This window comes from Octopus sinensis, linkage group LG2, assembly GCF_006345805.1.
Source record: "Octopus sinensis linkage group LG2, ASM634580v1, whole genome shotgun sequence".
Lineage (NCBI taxonomy): Eukaryota > Metazoa > Mollusca > Cephalopoda > Octopoda > Octopodidae > Octopus > Octopus sinensis.
Window position 1 is genome coordinate 76,188,904 of NC_042998.1, and position 18,450 is coordinate 76,207,353.

The window sequence follows — 18,450 nt, forward strand, 5'->3', positions numbered from 1 at the left end:
TTCTTCCACAGATACCACCTTCTACTTCACACACCTAGCAACTACAAGCACATGACAAAGAATCAGCCATGTCTCCTATCAACTACTTGCTATCATTACAATATACATATACGCTTTAACAGGTTTCAAAAAAGCCCAGTGAAACCAAAACTGACAACACCACAATTACCAACATAAACACCACTGCAGTACACAGATTCAACTAAGTAATTACAAATGAATCCAAAAAATACATCCCACACAGCAACCTAATAAATATGCCCCAAATTACATATATGAAATGATTGAACTCATTAATAGCCAAAGACAATCTCAAATACAATATACCAACACCATATATAACAGAAATAAAACACAGTATCAAACTAAACAAAGAAACAGTGAAAAATAAATCACAGAACAACAGAAAAATGACCAACATTTGTATCAACATAAAACAAAAACCAAACAGAAATATCATCAACAATAAGTACCACATACAAAGGACTGGTGATGGTGCCATGTAAAAAACACTGGTGATAGTGCCAAGTAGAAAGCACTGGTTCTGGTGTAAAGCAGAAAGTACTGGGGCTGGTGCCACATAAAAAGCACCCAGTACACTCAGTAAAGAGGTTGGTGTTAGGAAGGGTATCCTGCTGTAGAAAACATTTCCAAACAGACAATGGAACCTGGTACAGTTCCTGACTTAGTCAGCTCCTGTCTAACTATCCAACCCATGCCAGCATGGAAAATAGACATTAAATGATGATGCTGATGATGATCCATTATCACATTAACAACCTCAAATAACATACATGTACTGCAGCCACTAAGCAAATGTGCTTATAAGATGTTTTTTAAAAAGATGCTACAAAGAAGGCAGGATCAAAAACTGAAAAATACACTTCTACCCAGAAAGTAATAAGGCAATATTAAACTCAGACGTTCACAATTCATTCTTTACTAAGGAGAAAACAGTGAAGAAAGTAGTACAATGCAGATATAATTAGAGAAATTATAAGCCCCATATTTGGCAATAGAAGGTAGGAACAACAATGGTGTACAAACACTACATTAGATCCATATTAGATTATGTCAGTCCTGGCTGGCATAAGTATTTCACAACAACTCATAAGCTACAAGGAACACTGAAATGTTGTACAGAGGTTGCACAGAGACCACATACAAAATGAAATAACAATACAACAGATCATCTAGACACATGAGGGTACAATTTGCAGCAAGCTTTAACTCTCACAATCACTGCCACTATATAAAAAACCACCCCCAAATACATGCACAACAAGCATATGGAAAACATGAAGAGAAATAGCAGCCACACAAATAGCCCTACCAGTCTCAAACTTGGGATGCACAGATGCAATGAGAAGTATAGAGGAGCAGAATCTGCTGATATATAGAAACAGAGAGAACAGTGGAATGAGTGCAATATGTCCAGGCCATGACAGCTCAATGCCAAAATTCTGAGATAGCTAAGAAGATGATTGATACCATCCTTTTTATGTTCCTCCACTATCCTAACACAAAGATCACAACTGCAAGACATACAAACAGTTCAGTTGCAGATGTACAAGTGAAGAACACTACTTATAACATCTGGAGGAAGTCAATGAACATTACCACAGCAAAGTGCCAACCTATCAGTAGCACCTACAAAAGACCATCTGAAAAATAAAGAATGCATTTGTACTGAATGACTACATTATCACAAACTTCTGGTCTTTTCCAAGAGGAAGGTACTGAGATAAAAACCATCGTATTTGCCTCTAACTCTAAACTGCATATGTTAATAACAAATTCTTTCCCAAACTCTTCTCCAGATCCCAGTTTTGCTACAATGTATAGTTATCAAATTCAAAAAATTTCCTCATCACACTAACTCAACCTCTGATGTATATTCCACTACCTGCAAACAATCAGAGTTAGCTCCTATACTCATCAAACTTTTGACTCCTTCTCTATCTGCAGGAATCTACCCTAATCTACACAAACACATGATGGATGTCAATGTCCCATTTTCAAGATAAGCAACTACTAACTTTGGTAGTTTTGCAAAAAGTATTGCAGCAAAGCCATTGATTATACATGATGTGAAAACCTCATAGCTACTTGCTGCTATTAGCCAACAACAAATCACAGAGACACAGAAAAACTTCCTGTTATCCTTACAAAATCCAAATGGTTTTTAAGACAAACAAGAAGTATACATGTTTTTTAAAATACTTTTACAGACAACTGAAACTATGAATATTAGGGGAATAATTCAGATGCTTCTCAAACTACATTGGAATAAACCCTCAATACTCTACCCAATATGTCCCATTATCTCAATAAAAAAAAACTGTCATTAGAGATTTTACCTACTTGGGCAGGTTGATCTTCAGAAAATGATAATTTTTTCATTTGATTTGATATTAGTTGATGTTTGGGCATTCCACGTTCTTTCTCACAGTAACACCTATAAAATAAGAAAGTAATCACTAAGTCAACCTATGTGGTTAGTCAACAAAATACAGTGGAAATACAGTAATTTAAATAAGAATATGCCCACGGGCATATGGCGTAGTGGTTAAGAGCACAGGCTACTAACCCCAAGATTCCAAGTTCGATTCCAGGCAGTGATCTGAATAATAATAATAACAACATCGAAAAATAACTTAGGAATGAGAACCCAGGTTCGGAATTTCCCCAAGACACCTGATGAAGGCTGGAGGTATACCAGCCGAAATGTTGTGTTAACAGCAAACAAGATGAGGACAAATATTCATCAAATGTAAATAATGTACATAATTCCTCATCTCTTAAATACAGAACTGTAAGAATTAACAAGTAAATTTTTAAAAATTAAATACAAACTCCATTTGATTTAATGTAGCTGATAGATTTTCTGAAACTTTGTTTATATCTTCAACCTCATCCAAGGGAAATTCCATCCAACTTAAAAGCCATGCTACATTCAACAATACTCAACAATCCTTGGCCCACAAGTCAGTTGTGTCCTCTCACTGTATCTTTTAATGATTCTGCAATAATTTTATCTCTTCTTATCTTAGTAACTCCTATTTCTGATTCATCCCAAGATTTCGCACTGAACTTGCACAGTTCTCAACAAAAGGAGAGCATAAAGTAATCAACAGAACACTTTCTCTTTGGATTAATAAATAAATAACAGTTTAAAATATTGGATTTCTGTGATACAAATCCTAGATGTATGACCATTCTGATGCTCTTAGGTATGGCTGCTGAAGACAAATTATCAGTATCATCTTTTTGTAATGAAAACCACTTTCATTACAGAGTTACAAAATTGTTCATATGTCATATGTAATATATACAATATACAATACTCGCCTGGCCCCCGTGCCGGTGGGACGTAAAATCACCATCTGTTCGTGTCCGTTGCCAGCCCCGCCTGGCCCCTGTGCCGGTGGCACGTAAAAGCACCATCCATTCGTGGCCGTTTGCCAACTCTGTCTGGCACCTGTGCGGGTGGCACGTAAAAAGCACCCACTACACTCACGGAGTGGTTGGCGTTAGGAAGGGCATCCAGCCGTAGAAACACTGCCAGATCTGACTGGGCCTGATGAAGCCTTCCGGCTTCACAGACCCCAATTGAACCGTCCAACCCATGCTAGCATGGAAAACGGACGCTAAATGATGATGATGATACAATATAGAAACTACAATAATTGTTATATTGCCAACCTAGATTACTCTATTAATTGATCACTCAACCAAACCACATAAATCATATTTTTTATCTTGCTGCTAAGGTTTTCCTCACAATATTTCACCATAAAAGAACTATAAATACAAGAATTTATAGGCGCAGGAGTATGTGGTAAGAAGCTTGCTTCCCAGCACCATGGTTCCAGGTTCAATCCCACTGTGTGGCACCTTGGGCAAGCGTCTTCTCCTATAGCCTCAGATTGACCAAAGCCTTGTGGGTGGATTTGGTAGATGGAAACTGAAAGAAGCCTGTTGTGTATGTATATACATAAATATATGTATTTGTGTGTTTATGTTTGTCCTCCCACCATCACTTGACAACTGATGCTTGTGTACTTATGTCCCTGTGACTTAGCAGTTTGGCAAAAGAGACCGATAGAATAAGTATTAGGCTTACAAAGATTAAGTCCTGGGGTTGATTTGTTTGACTAAAAGCAGTGCTCCAGCATGGCTGTAGTCAACTGAATGAAACAAGTAAAAGAATAAAAGAATATATTTTAAATTATGTGGCTAAATCATCACTCACATACAGTGTTTATTTTTAATACTATAACTTTCTTAGTGATTGAGTTTAGGTCTAAAGTTGTGGCACAGCCCCAGAACACAATATTCTTACTAGGACTAACTTTTATTTGCAAAAAGAAGAAATTAATATAATGACAAAAAAGAAAACAGTAAATGAATCCAATATTTTTTGTTCATTGGTACTACTATAATCGCTTGGAGAATTTTGATTGGAGAGGTTTTTGTACTGATTGTACACAATCAGTAAAAATGTCATTGCGTATGTGTGACTGGGGGTGGGGAAAGGACTGATGAAAATCAAGAGAATTGAAAGAGTTGAGAACAGAGTAAAATATCTGAAAAGGATGATGAAATCTTGCATGATCAGCTGTTTTCTCTTTTTAATAGCGATTCACTGAAACTGGTAGAAATAAATTTTGTGTTTTAATGGATTCAATCTGAAATCTAGAAACACAGCATTAATGAATAAAACAGAAGAAAGTGCAAGTTGAAACTTCTTACCGGTGCATTCCATGAAGGAAGTTGCTTGTAACACATCCACCAAATGTTAGTAAAGATGAAGTTGGTTCTAAGAAACATAAACAGGATATCAATACAAGAAAGAAACCCAACAATGCAGTGACATGCAATCATCAAATTATTAGTTGATAGTAACCATCCACATTGTGTTTTTAAGACTTAATGATATTCCCATTAAGATTTGATTTATAATCAAAACCATAATTATGAGTTTAATACTTGTTCATTAGACTTTTTGACATGGATTTTGATTTAGGTCATCAATTAGTATTGATTAAAACCAAATTTATATCTATTTTGAAACTTTCTGTTCTCAACAACAATTCTTGAAGAAAATTGCTTTAATTGAATTATTTTATTACACATTTAAAAAGTTTTGTAGCTACAAGTAAGCCATTTTTATTAAAATTCCAGATTATGTTCTCTCCCTCATCACTAAGTATAAGAACAATGTTATCATTAGATTAGAAACAAATTGTTTCTTTTGATGACATCTTCATTCATTGAGACTTAACTTCACAAAGTGAAATATTTTAGTCTCCACAAACGTTTTGCATAAAACATTACAAAAATTATCTTCTGTTTTTATTATATGTTAGAGTTATCAGTTATGTTTCTACCTAAAACAAATTATATATCCTGGATTATCTCCATTAAGCTTTATATTGTGTTGTTTCAATAGCATACATTACGTACTGTAGAGATATATACTCTTTTCTCAATATCAAACTGGAAGATATATGAATGCTTAACTGAAGAGTTCTAATAAGCTGAAAATGTCAAGAGCTGTCACTCCTGTCTTCCTATTTCCAATTTTATTTATTAAGGATTCTGATGAGTTAATTTTTCAAATTTCAAATTTTTTTTTGAGTAGTCTCCCTTTGCTTTGGTTAACTTAAATATTACTCAACACTATTTCCTTTTGACACAGATATAGTTGCAATTAATTAAAGTTATCATGCAGGTGACATTAAGTGTACTAGTGTTTATTTTGTTACGTAACAAACCTCTGTTGGTTTTCCAAATGGAGAGTTTCTGTTATCAACAGAAGTGCTTTAAAACATTTTCTATCTCATTCTTACACAACTATACTTTCAGTTCGTCTTAGTATTTTGTTTGTAAGATTCTGTATGTAAATTTGTGTGTTGAAGCATATTTTGTTGTCTGGGGAGAGTCATTCTGTTTTAATGCCTTATTAATTAACACACTCACCAGTTCAATTTACACTCATTTACTTAGTTATTTTTTCTTTTATAAAATTTTTGTTGCTTCTTGCAACCACTTCAACAGTTGTTGACTGCCCATTATCAGAACTGTGTTCTTTTTGTTTGTTTGTGCACATGTGTGCATGTGTATACACGTATGTATGTATGTATGTATGTATGTATGTAGTATGTATGTATGTATGTATGTATGTATGTATGTATGTATGTATGTATGTGTGTATGAATATGTGTGTGTGTATATTGTATGCATGTGTGTACGTTTGTATGTATTCTGCATATTCATGTGTGTGTGTGTGTGTGTATGGTTATGTGTTTCCATCTCCTTTTGTGTGTGTATGCATGTGTGTGCGTGTGTGTGTGTGTTTGTCTGTCCTTATTAACTATGTACCTATCTATCTACTTATCTACCTGTTTACCTACATATCCATTTACCTAAATATATATATATATTCACTTACATGACAGCCTGCTAACAAGTGGGTATTGGAGTATCACTGCCTTCTATGTGTATCTCCTACTTAGTTTGGGGGATGTTTCATTTATGAGGATGTACTCCTGTATTTGTCATATTTGTCTGAGTGTTGGGCCGTTTGGGTGTTTGGATAAAATGTGTATGTGAAGTTGACCCAGTGTGCCTCCATGTTAGTCTTTGGCATTTTGGTAGAGCATGGAGGACTGCTTTTTGTTGTCATATCATCTCAAATGTTTATTTAATCTCTCTGCAATGCTTCTAGATGTCTCGCCAATGTATGTCATGTTCTTGTCTTAACAAGCACCCTCCATGCACCTTATGCTGTAGACTACATTTCTAGTTCTACAGTTAATGACAGGGTTAATCTTACATACCATGCGGTTCACATTGGTGCATGTGGTATTCTCAAAGGGGTACATCCTACATAGCTGTGAACCAATAGAGCTCCATGGCTTTTCAATGATCTTAATGTTGAGTTTGGTCTCCTTCAGAGCTTTCCTAAATTGTTGGGCTAGTTCTGCACAGGCTGTGGGCTTCTACAAACATCACTCCTTGATATTTTTCAGCCTTGTACCATGTGTTCACTGTGTTTGCTTTGTCACAAACTCTATCCTATTCAAGTCTTTACCGTTGCACCACTGGTTTCTTTACATATAATGCTATCTAACTTCTTTCTAGCTCCCCTGTATACCTGAATCCTATCCAGAGAATTGCATGCAGTGCATGAAGTTCTGCACAAGTTTCCTCGTTTCATAGGGTTTGCATAGGTGTGGGGTGGGGCACATTATTCATTATCTCTCTATATATAAACGGCAGTTTGTCTGTGCGTTTTCTGTGTGTCTGTTTTCTCGTACCCTCACTCTGACCACGGCTTTCAACCGATTCTGATGAAACTTGACACACACATAGCCCAATGTCATAATTCAAAACTAACGCAGCGAAAATTTTGAAAAGTTCCCCCAGTTCTGAAAAAAATCGATAAATTCGACATGGGGTCGAGAATCAGAAACCCAAACCACAGACCGTCTAGGGGACGCAACTCCACCTTTTTTAACTCTCAAAAAAATTTACCATCATTTTTTTGCTATTTTTTGGCTATAACTCTAAAAATGCTTTATAGTTATTTCCCTTACAAACCTGAGCAACGCCGGGCGATACTGCTAGTCCTAACTAAGTCTGCTATCAGTATGTTGATTTTCATGTTGTGTGACAAAGCTGAGTTTTTGTGAACAACATATTTAGAAGCTATGGGTTTCATGTAATAGGAGTGAAGGAACTGCACTCTCTTATTCACAGTTTCTAATCAAAGTTCAGGAACAAGAACAGGGAGTCTATTGTTAGGGTGCCTAGTGGAGTAATCTATAGTTACCTTGATACTTGGCTGGATGGAGTTAGTGGATGCTATCCCTTATGCTCCTCTCGGTTTCTATATTACAATTACTAGAGTTTGTCCTAACTAGAATATTAATATCATCTACGTACCTACAGCAAAGCAAAACACTTGTGGTTTGTTCAGCTAAGGATTGTTTAAGTTTTCTGTCCCACCAGGTCATGAAGAGGCCAGTGGTGCCTGCCCTAGACACAGAGGTAAAGACTGGAATAGGATACAGAGAGTTTGTGACAAAGTAAACATGGTGAACATATGGTACAAGGCTGAAAAATATCAAAGAGTGATGTTTGTAGAAGCCACAGCCCATGGAGTACTAGCCTAATGATTTAGGAAAGCTATGAAGGAGACCAAACTCAACATTAAGATCATTGAAAAGCCAGGGAGCTCCATCAGATTACAGTTATGTAGGACAAACCCCTTTGAGAACTGCATGATATGTAAGATTAATCCTGGTATTAACTATAGAACTAGAAATGTAGTCTACTGCGTAAGGTGCATAGAGGGTGCTTGTTAAGACAAGAACGTGACATACATTGGTGAGACATCTAGAAGCATTGCAGAGAGATTGAATAAACTTTTGAGACAATCTGACAACAAAAATCAGTCCTCCATACTCTACCAAAATGCCAAAGACTAACATGGAGGCACACTGGGTCAACTTCACATACATATTTTATCCAAGCACCCAAAGGAGCCAACACTCGAACAAGTACAGGAGTATATCCTCATAAATAAAACATCCCCCCATACTAAATAGGAGATACACATAGAAGGCAGTGATACTCCAATACCCACAGTTTATACGTATACAGTAGATTTGTTAGCAGGCTGTAATATAAGGAAATATATATATATATGGGTAAGTAAATGGATATGTTGGTAAACAGATAGGTAAGTAGAAGATAGATAGGTACATAGGTAATATGGGCAGACGAGCACACATACACGCACACAAAAGGAGGGGGAAACACATGACCATATAAACACATCCACACACACACACACACAAGAACACATATGGAGACACACATCTGTACATAACAGACGTATGTATATAGTCAGACAAACATATACACATAGACATGCTCAAACACACACACAAGGAGACAGAGGTACACACACAAATACACACACATACATAAATATGCAGAATACATATAGACATACATATATATATATGCATACATACATGCATGCATGCATAAGTATGTGTATACATATGCACATGACTCTCCCCAGACACAAAAATACACTTTTAGTAGGTGTACCACTAACATTAACTATATCCTCGAAGTAAGTAGAACTATACTGCTTTTAGTTTAATAATCTCTGCTATACCTTACACAACGCACTATATAAAATAATAATAATAAATAATATATTTATAGTGAGTGTCATAGCATGTCTAGACATACTGAATTTGAACCACAGTTTTCAATCATGAATGAAATCAAAAGCTCAAAGGAAAAATATGTTACAACTCCCATTTTCATCTTTGTATTTGTTAGTCTGTGGAATAAGGGTAGGGGACAACTCAGTGAGGCTGATGCAGTATGTATTGTCTAACCAACAAGAGAGTTCTAGATGAGTGTAGTTCTACAGGAAAAGTACTGAGCACCAAATTTAGTATGAGGGATTTAAAAAGCTAACCAATTTCAAAAACATGCGTTAAATAAAGTTATAAGGAAATTTACCAGTTAGATTTTTTTCCCATTGATGCATTTTCAAGATGGCTAAGTCTTGGCTATAATACTGGAATAAAAGAGAGAAGGTCTATAAATAGTCAAGTAAAATGAAGAAGAGAATTTTCGAGATTTTACTAGAATATTGTGATTATCATTTAATGTATTAGAGAATGTTAGATGGTACTACTACTATTACCGATGCAGCAGCAACAACAACAATCATCTCTCACATCAGAACAAGAATGTAGAGGGACAGAATTGAAATTTGTAGTGTATTTAATCTAACAATTAAATATCCTACTCAAAAAGAAAGGGTTTGAAGTGAGAAAAAACAAAAGGATGAAAATAATTTTAAAATGGGAAGAAATAGATGAAATCAATTAGTAAGAATAAGATCGCACTCTGAAATAATTAGTGAAAATCAGCAAACATTATGGAATGACATACAGGTGAACTTTGGAAAACAATATGAATTCTTTTTATTAATAACTAAAAACATCAAAATATATTAGTTTGCAGATCTCTCTCTCTATTTCATAAGAGTCTTAAGCTATGAAGGCATACAAGCTACCTATTCTGTTTTCTCTGGCCTATTTCACTGTTTCTGTATTTATGGTGAATTCTGATAACTGAAGATACAGATATTTATGGATAACAGTACAGAGACACTATATCAAATTTAAGATACTATTATTTATCATATTAAACTTTATCATTCTCTTCTCTCAGCTTTCTCCTTCTACCTTGCTCTCTCTCTCCTTAATAAGAGTAAAGAATACTGAATATACATGAGCTGTTGGTTCTATCTGATTATTGCCTCATTTCTGCGTCTACAATGTTCGATTATGATAATTAGCAATATCACACATTTATGGATAAACTCCATAAAGTGGCTAGAATTAGGAAAGGCATCAAATTGAAGAAACCATGCAAAAAATGGAGTGTATAAGTGAGACATGGTCAACCAACTCGTTCAGCATGGAAAATGAACTAGATAGTCTATTCCATTGAGAAAACATACCTAGCCAGTAGTGCTGTCGGGGTCATCACCCTTTATCTTGACAAATATCATCAAAGGCATGTAGTTTTCCAGAGCAAATCAGTGTGTTAGTGTAAATGAAGTGTTTTTGAGGGAAAAAAATCATATGGAACAATAGTGGTGCATTTGCCATAACTGATTCTGAGAAGAAAGTGGCATGGAAATGGAAAGTTACTATTAGAGATTGCTGAATGTGAAGAACATGAGGGAGAGGAATTACCCCAACACCACTCAACAAAGGGATTAGCTATTAAGGTTCACAGCTATACAATTGAAAGCAAAGTATAGGTGCTGAGATTCTGAAAATATATGGTGAAGTAGGACATATACTAGTCATTCATAAAGTCAATCAGATAGTACAGGGAAATGTCATACCCAATGAATAGTATAACAGTAGATAAGCTAGAAACAATCACCTTCATAAGTATAAAAATGATTGATCAAATTATGAGAGTAATGAGTTTTAGCACAACTAATTAGGAAGAGAATCAATTTAGATGAGATGCAATTTGGGTTTGTGCCAGAATAAGGTGCCACTGATGTTCTCTTCCTAGTGAGGCAACAACAGGGAAAGTCTTAGTTAAAAGTAATCCCCTACACCTAGCATTTGTTGACCTGGAGAAGACCTTTGACAGAGTACCACACTCTATAGGGTTATGATTACTAAGAAAGCTATGTGAAAATAAATGGCTCATGAGAGCCATGCAAGTCATGCACAAGGATACCATCAACAATGTGAGAGTTAGCAACAAGTTTAGTGAGAGTAGATGTGTATCAGGGATTGGTTCTCAGCCCTCTACAGTTCATTATAGATCTAAAGGTCATATCAGAAGAGTTTAAAACTGGTTATTAACGAGAACTGTTTACAAATAAGCTAATTGTCAGCTAAATTCAGCAAAAATTTAAAAGAAATTCTAAATGTGTAAGTAAAACCTAAAACTGAGAGGCCCTAAAGTAAACCTAACAAAGACAAGTTTTAGGAGGATAGAAGAGAGACCTCTAGTGCCATCTATAAAATGGCTGTGCTCAATATGCAGAAAAAGACTAGACAAGAATTCTGTAAGTACTAAATGTAAGGCATGATGACACAAGAGGTGTAGTGGGATTACAGACAGGCTGACGAAGAGGGAATATTTCATATGTAGCAGAGGTACAGGAGAAGTTAGCAGCAAGAAAAATTGTGAAATAAATTTTTACAAGCTTGTAAGTTTCAGAGAAGTAGTTGATAGCTTCGATTACCAAGATGATTTAGGTATCTGAAGATAAATGTTGCAAAGTGCAATATTGCATAATTGTGAAACATGGGGATTGAATATGGATGTATGAAGACTGGAGAGAAATGAAGCAAGCAGGCTTTGCTGGATGTGATATGTTAGTGCATAAGGATGATAAAGCACAAATGAGCTGAGAAAATAAATGGGTATAAAAAGAATTACATTTGGTTTGTAAGAGAAAAGGCTTATGTTATATGAGCATGTGGAGGCTGATTGATGGGTAAGTGCCAAATAAGTCAAGTGACAGGAACTTGTAGAAGATGAAGACCAAAGGAAACCTGGGAAGATATGGTGAAAGATGGCCTCAAGAAGCTGAACCTCACAAAGGAGAAGACAAAAGCCTATAATATGTAGTCCTTTGTAACTCATACAAACTTGGAAAAATAACAGTCATATCTGTTGTTAACAAAAGTTTACTGATTAAAGATTAGTAAGCTATAATGCTAAATGAATTATAGAAATGATCAATGATAATATGTAGAAGTGTTACAGTTAAATAAAAATAATACTGCAAGAAACAGAAATAAATTAAGCATCAACCTACCTGGTGTATTGATTCTAACTGCTTCCAATGATCATATCTATTGAGGCACATCAATTCTAATTTACGCAGCATGAATTCAAACCGTTTTCGACTGGGGGGCTTATATAATTTAGGCTGAATAAAAGAAAGGTAATACTGATTTTATATAAGCTATTAGCAAAACAAAACAAAATGACATCTAATAGTAAATCATTTTACCAATTCAAATGTCTTATCCTCTAAACCATCTCACACTGGTAAAGATGTTAACAAATGATTCATGATAAGTTGAGCTTGTTTAATATATTAGTGTCAAGGTTGCAGTAAGGCAGTGAAAATCTGGACACATTAAGAAATAAATGAATTTAAGTTTAAGTGCTAATGACTCTTCCATTTTGTAGGTATTTTAGTTTCAACTCACAGTTTCAGATGGAGTTGTACTTGACAGACAAGGATAATTATAAAATAATCCTTTCTACTACAGCACAAAGCCAGAAATTTTGGGGGAAGAGGCTCGTCAATTAATTGACCCCAATGCTCAACTAGTACTTATTTCATTGACTTCAAAGTGATGAAAAGCAAAGTTGACTTTGACAAAATTTGAAGACAGAACAGAAAGAGCCAAAAGAAATGCTGTTAAGCATTTTATCAACACATTAACTATTATCTTTCATGTAATTAATGTTAAATAACAAAGAGACACATCTATATAAAGATAATATGCATAATTCTTAAAATACATAGTCTTACAGTAAGTATAAAAATAAAGTTGATTTCTAGAGTAAGACAAATTATTTACCTTGTAGTTTGAAGGGTAATCAATCAAAAATAGGTGACTGGTTTTGTCAGATTTGCGGTCTGTTAAATGGCAAATAAGAACAAGCATTAATGAAACCCATTACATTGTTGAGTGTTAAGGTTACTTGCTGTAGCAGTATTAGCTAAGAGGGACAAAACATTTTTTACCAATTTCCCAGCAGAAGATGCAGATACTTTGATAAAGATTAAGACTTGATTTCCCTCAAGTTCTTATAAAAAATTAGATATACTCATTCAGTTATGGATTGGATAAGTTCAAGTGTTGGGAGGTGGGGGAAGTGTGATTCTATAGTTAATAATTTGATAATGAAGATTTTTGCAAAAATGTTAGTAATTGATTATCATCATCATCGTTTAGCATCCGCTTTCCCTGCTGGCATGGGTTGGACGGTTCAAATGGGGTCTGAGAAGCCAGAAGGCTGCACCAGGCCCAGTCTGATCTGGCAATGTTTCTACGGCTGAATGCCCTTCCTAATGCCAACCACTCCATGAGTGTAGTGGGTGCTTTTTACGTGCCACCGGCACGGAGGCCAGGCAAGGCTGGCAACGGCCACGATCGGATGGTGCTTTTTACGTGCCACCGTGAAAAGACAATAAATATTAAAATGAAGGGAAAAAATCCCCATAATTTTATAAGCTGACACAAGTTGATACATATACAAAGTTCAGAAATCAGCATGTCTTAGGAGCTCATGTTTTATGGCAAGATCCCTTCAACATGAATAAGGAGGAAATACTATTTTTTCATATTGTAAATCAAGTAAGCCTCCTTTTACGTTAATTTAAGCTTATCACTAATAAGTCACCTCTTCAACTACTTTGACAGTGTTTCTTGAATAATCTTAATTCATGTACATTTGGATTAAATTTATAAATAAACAAACTGACCCAATATAACTGAAGAAGAGTCTTCATGAGAAGAATTATCCTGCTGGAAAGAACTTGAAGACGCAAATGAAAATTCCGATTCACTGGAACATGGTACGACGGATTCCGATGATTGGCTTGAGCTCTCTGATCTGTTGCTAGCTTCCTTTGATAAATGTTCACATGAGGAAATATCAGAACAGGAAAATGACCTGTCAACATTGTTTACTACAACATACTGTTCATCAATAGGAGGGTCTTTATGTTTTGATTTCATACGACCCCGATGAAATTGATGACTTGATGTTAAGTTATTGGGGATATGTTTGTCATGTTCAACATTAGTTGAAACATCTTTAGATATTTTATTATTTTTGTTGATATTTGAGTCATTACAGCTTTTATCATCACCAACACCATCATGATTAACATTATGATGATTTGCTAACTGATCACTGTCAATAGTTGACTGAACTGCTAAAGCTACTGGTCCATCTTCTCGACTATCATCTGTATGGCTGCTATCTTTACATGTTGGATTATATTTCACATTAGCTTTAGTTCTGTATGCTGCGTAATCATTAAATAATTCAGGCTGAAATTAAAATAAGAGTTTCATTAGAGACCTCATTATAATAATTACTCAGACATTGAACTATTAAAAATAAAATCAGTTAATTAATGATTAAACTAGAACAATTCAAAGAATGCATTTGTATATTTAAACTAAATATTGATAGAAAGGACACAAGAAAGTTAAGAGAGAACAGCAACAGAGAATTATATTTTTATCGAGGGAAAATGACTGGATGACTACTTATTGTTAAATCCTTAATTCCAAACTCCACAATGTTACATTTTACAGATCTAGAATTGCCAGCATATCATTTTCAAAGTGAAAGTGTCATCTCTAAAAACATAAACCAACTAATTTTGTAGCTAATCTTATGGCTTCTTCAGACGACTATTTCATAACAGTCAGCTCAACTGTACTGCTTATGAAACTACCCTATGTTTATCTGTAAAAGGAAAACTGATCTTTTCAGTATGTGGTCCTTATATTAGGAGCTCCTCAACCATTAGAAAGGCAAGATATTTTCATTAAAAAAGGACGAATTATGCTTCTACAAGAAATAGTTATTCTATAGGAAATAGTTATAATAGACACTTTGGTTATGTTCCTTGCAAAGAAAGACTCGAAAAGGTCATGTTTGGAGTGGTGAATGTTAAGAACAAAAGTTAAATAAAATTAATGAATAATATAAAAGCTACCAAAGCTTTTAATATGTAAGAGTTGCCTTATTTTAGTGTAGTCTTTATGTCAGCTCTGATTAATCAGATTTTGGTCTATGATTAGAGTTTGGATGCTCAAATTTCTAAATTTCAGGCAGTGATCAGAAGTACAGAAAAAGACAACAATGTACAAGGTGAGCTTCTGTTTCCATAGATATTGTTAATGTAGTCATGCTATTAGTGTATTGTATAAGTTTTACCATGTGCTGTTATTGTAATTTAATTGATTGTGGTTGTGTGTGTGTGTGTGTGTGTGTATCATCACCATTTAATGTCTACTTTTTCATGCCTGCAATGGGTCAGACAGAATGTCAAAGCAAATTTTCATGCTTTCTGTCACCAACTTTCATCTATTTCCAAACAAGACCCGTTTTTCTTCTTAGACATAAAACGAACAACAACACTTGACTGATGGCTTTGCTCATTTACAATTATCACATGATATCAAGACAAGGGCAACACACACATATGAGAGGCTTCTTTCAGTTTCTACCAGATCCACTCACAAGTGTTTTGTGGGCCCAGGCCATAGTAGCAAGACACTTTGTTAAGGGGCAGCACAATACAAGTAAACCCAAGACTACTTGATTGAGAAATAAGCTTCTTAACCTCACAGCCATGCCTGTACCAAATGATGCTTCACTGGCTATGTAATATCAGTGTGCATGAATGATAGAGAGCAATTGAGCTGAAAGAAAAGCTGACTATAAGAAGAATTACATGAGTGAGCAAGAGAGATGTCTGTGCTGGTATAGGTGTGTTATGCATATAGATGGAAACAGCAGTATAAAAAAGTGCCAGATACTCAAAGTGGATGGAACTTGTGGAAGAGGGAAACCTAGAAAGGCATGGGACAAAGTGTTGAAGAAGGATCTCATGAAGTTCAGATTCCTGAAAACAGCATAAAGGGCTGCAACAACTGGCAAATTGTACTTCATCATCATCGTTTAATGTCCGTTTTCCATGCTGGCAAGGGTTGGACAGTTTGACTGAGGTCTCGAAAACCAGTGGCTGCACCAGGCTCCAATCTGATCTGGCAATGTTTCTACAGCTGGATGCCCTTCCTAATGCCAACCACTCTGAGAGTGTAGTGGGTGCTTTTTATGTGCCACGAGCACAGGAGCCAGTCAGGTGGGCCTGGCATTGATTGCATTCAGATAGTGTTTTTTTACATACCACTGGCACAGGAGCCAGTCAGGAGGCCTGGCATCAGCCACGTTCAGATGGTGCTTTTTATGTGCCACACAGCACGGGAGCCAGTCAGACAAACCTGGATCAACCACACTTGAATGGTGCATTTTTATGTGCCACCGGCATGGAAGCCAGTCAGGAGGAAGTGACCACAGCTACAATTTTAGTTTTACTTGATTCAAAGGGTCTTCTCAAGCATATCTATCGCCTGACGCATCAAGGGTACTTTTAGTTGCCGGGTCTCCTCAGTCACAGCATATTTCCAGAGATCTCAGTCTCCTGTCATTGCCTCCATGAGAGCCAATGTTCGAAGGTCATTCTTCACCACCTCATCCCATGTCTTCCTGGGTCTACCTCTTCCACAGGTTCCTTCCATAGTTAGGGTGTGGCACTTCCTCACATATCTGTCCTCATCTATATGTAACACATAACCATACCAACGTAGTTATCTCTCTTGCACACCACATTTGATGCTTCTTATGTCCAACTTTTCTCTCAAGGCGCTCACACTGACATTACACATCCAGCAGGTCTTACTAGCTCCGTTTCTTTCAAGCCTATGCATGTCCTCAGCAGTCACGGCCCATGTTTCAGTGCCGTGTAGCATGGCAGTTCACACACATGCATTGTCTAACGATTGGGACCTGTGTCTGAACGTGTCAAAGTGCTGTCATCTGCCTGTCGGCTCTACTCCTGCAACTCAACTTGATTTCGAGCCGGGTCGTCTGCTGCTGGAGAGGACCGATCAGGTAAAGGACCTGGGTATCTTGGTGGATTCCTCCTTTTCGCCTTCGGCCCAGTGCATCCATGCTGCCAACAAAGCGCGCGGAATTCTGTTTTTGATTCGACGGTCATTCGGAATGCTCACAGCAGCCATATTCCTACCACTCTATGTCATGCTGGTGAGACCCATATTGGAGTATGGGATTCAAGCCTCTTCTCCTTATCTCCTCAAAGACATACAGCATCTCGAAAGAGTCCAGAGGCTGGCTACCCGCATGGTTCATGGTCTCAAAAATTTGTCCTACGAAGAAAGGCTGAGGACGCTCGACCTTTATTCTCTTGAAAAACGCCGCCGCTGTGGTGATCTCATTCTCGCCCACAACATCATAAGCGGGAAGTGTAACCTCTCGAAAGAGCTGTTCTTCACTCCTGCTCCGGAGCGTCGGCTGCGGGGTCATTCCGAAAAGCTCTACCTGCGACGATTTCATCTCAATCGAAGGAGAGGAGCTTTCTCCGTCCGGGTTGCGGATCCGTGGAACAAGCTGCCAGACGAGATGGTGAAGATGCTGACGACCGCTTTGTTCAAAGCCTCCCTGGACCTCAAGTGGCCTGAACTCTTTACATGAACACCACCCTGTACTTAACTCCATGTCCCCCTACATGGCCTTGCTATTTGCTTTTGAGCCAAATTAACTAACTAACATACATCTACCTGTCATCCTGAGGGAAAGGCCCTTAGTTGCCAGCAGAGGTAGGATCTCCCTGAACTTTCCCCAGGCTATTCTTATTCTAGCTGCTACACTTTCAGAACAACCACCCCCACTACAGACTTGGTTGCCTAGGTAGCGGAAGCTATCAACCACTTCTAATTTTTCCCCCGGCATGTGATGAAATCTGTACATGCATGGCAAACAAAAAGCTAAAACAGGGTTAGTGAAGGATGTCCTAGCTTCACTCATCCTCTATTCTCTCACTTATACAACACGCATCTAAGAGCACAGTAACTTCAAACAAGAATTGATTCAACCCATGACAACCCATCAAACTCATGTCAGCATAGAAAAAAAACAACACATGATCATCATCATCATGATCATGACAACGATAATGATGATTGTAGTCATGGATATACATTTGTTTTTTCCTTCACAATAGTACATTCTAATTGTCACTAT

The 18,450-nt window shown here is 36.6% G+C and overlaps 1 protein-coding gene across 7 annotated transcripts in view; it reads right to left on the reverse strand.

Annotated features, from left to right (window-relative positions):
• The window catches only part of LOC115232426 (guanine nucleotide exchange protein SMCR8), an 81,477-nt gene that overhangs the window by 34,487 nt on the left and 28,540 nt on the right, over window positions 1–18,450 (reverse strand). For all 7 annotated transcript variants that reach the window (XM_036514321.1, XM_036514315.1, XM_036514306.1 and 4 more), the window contains 6 exons: window positions 14,090–14,663; window positions 13,182–13,240; window positions 12,404–12,517; window positions 9,556–9,613; window positions 4,756–4,822; window positions 2,365–2,458 (listed from right to left, as the gene is read on the reverse strand). In XM_036514321.1, coding sequence (XP_036370214.1) covers window positions 2,365–2,458; window positions 4,756–4,822; window positions 9,556–9,613; window positions 12,404–12,517; window positions 13,182–13,240; window positions 14,090–14,663 — 966 coding nt within the window. The remainder of the gene's footprint in view (window positions 1–2,364; window positions 2,459–4,755; window positions 4,823–9,555; window positions 9,614–12,403; window positions 12,518–13,181; window positions 13,241–14,089; window positions 14,664–18,450) is intronic.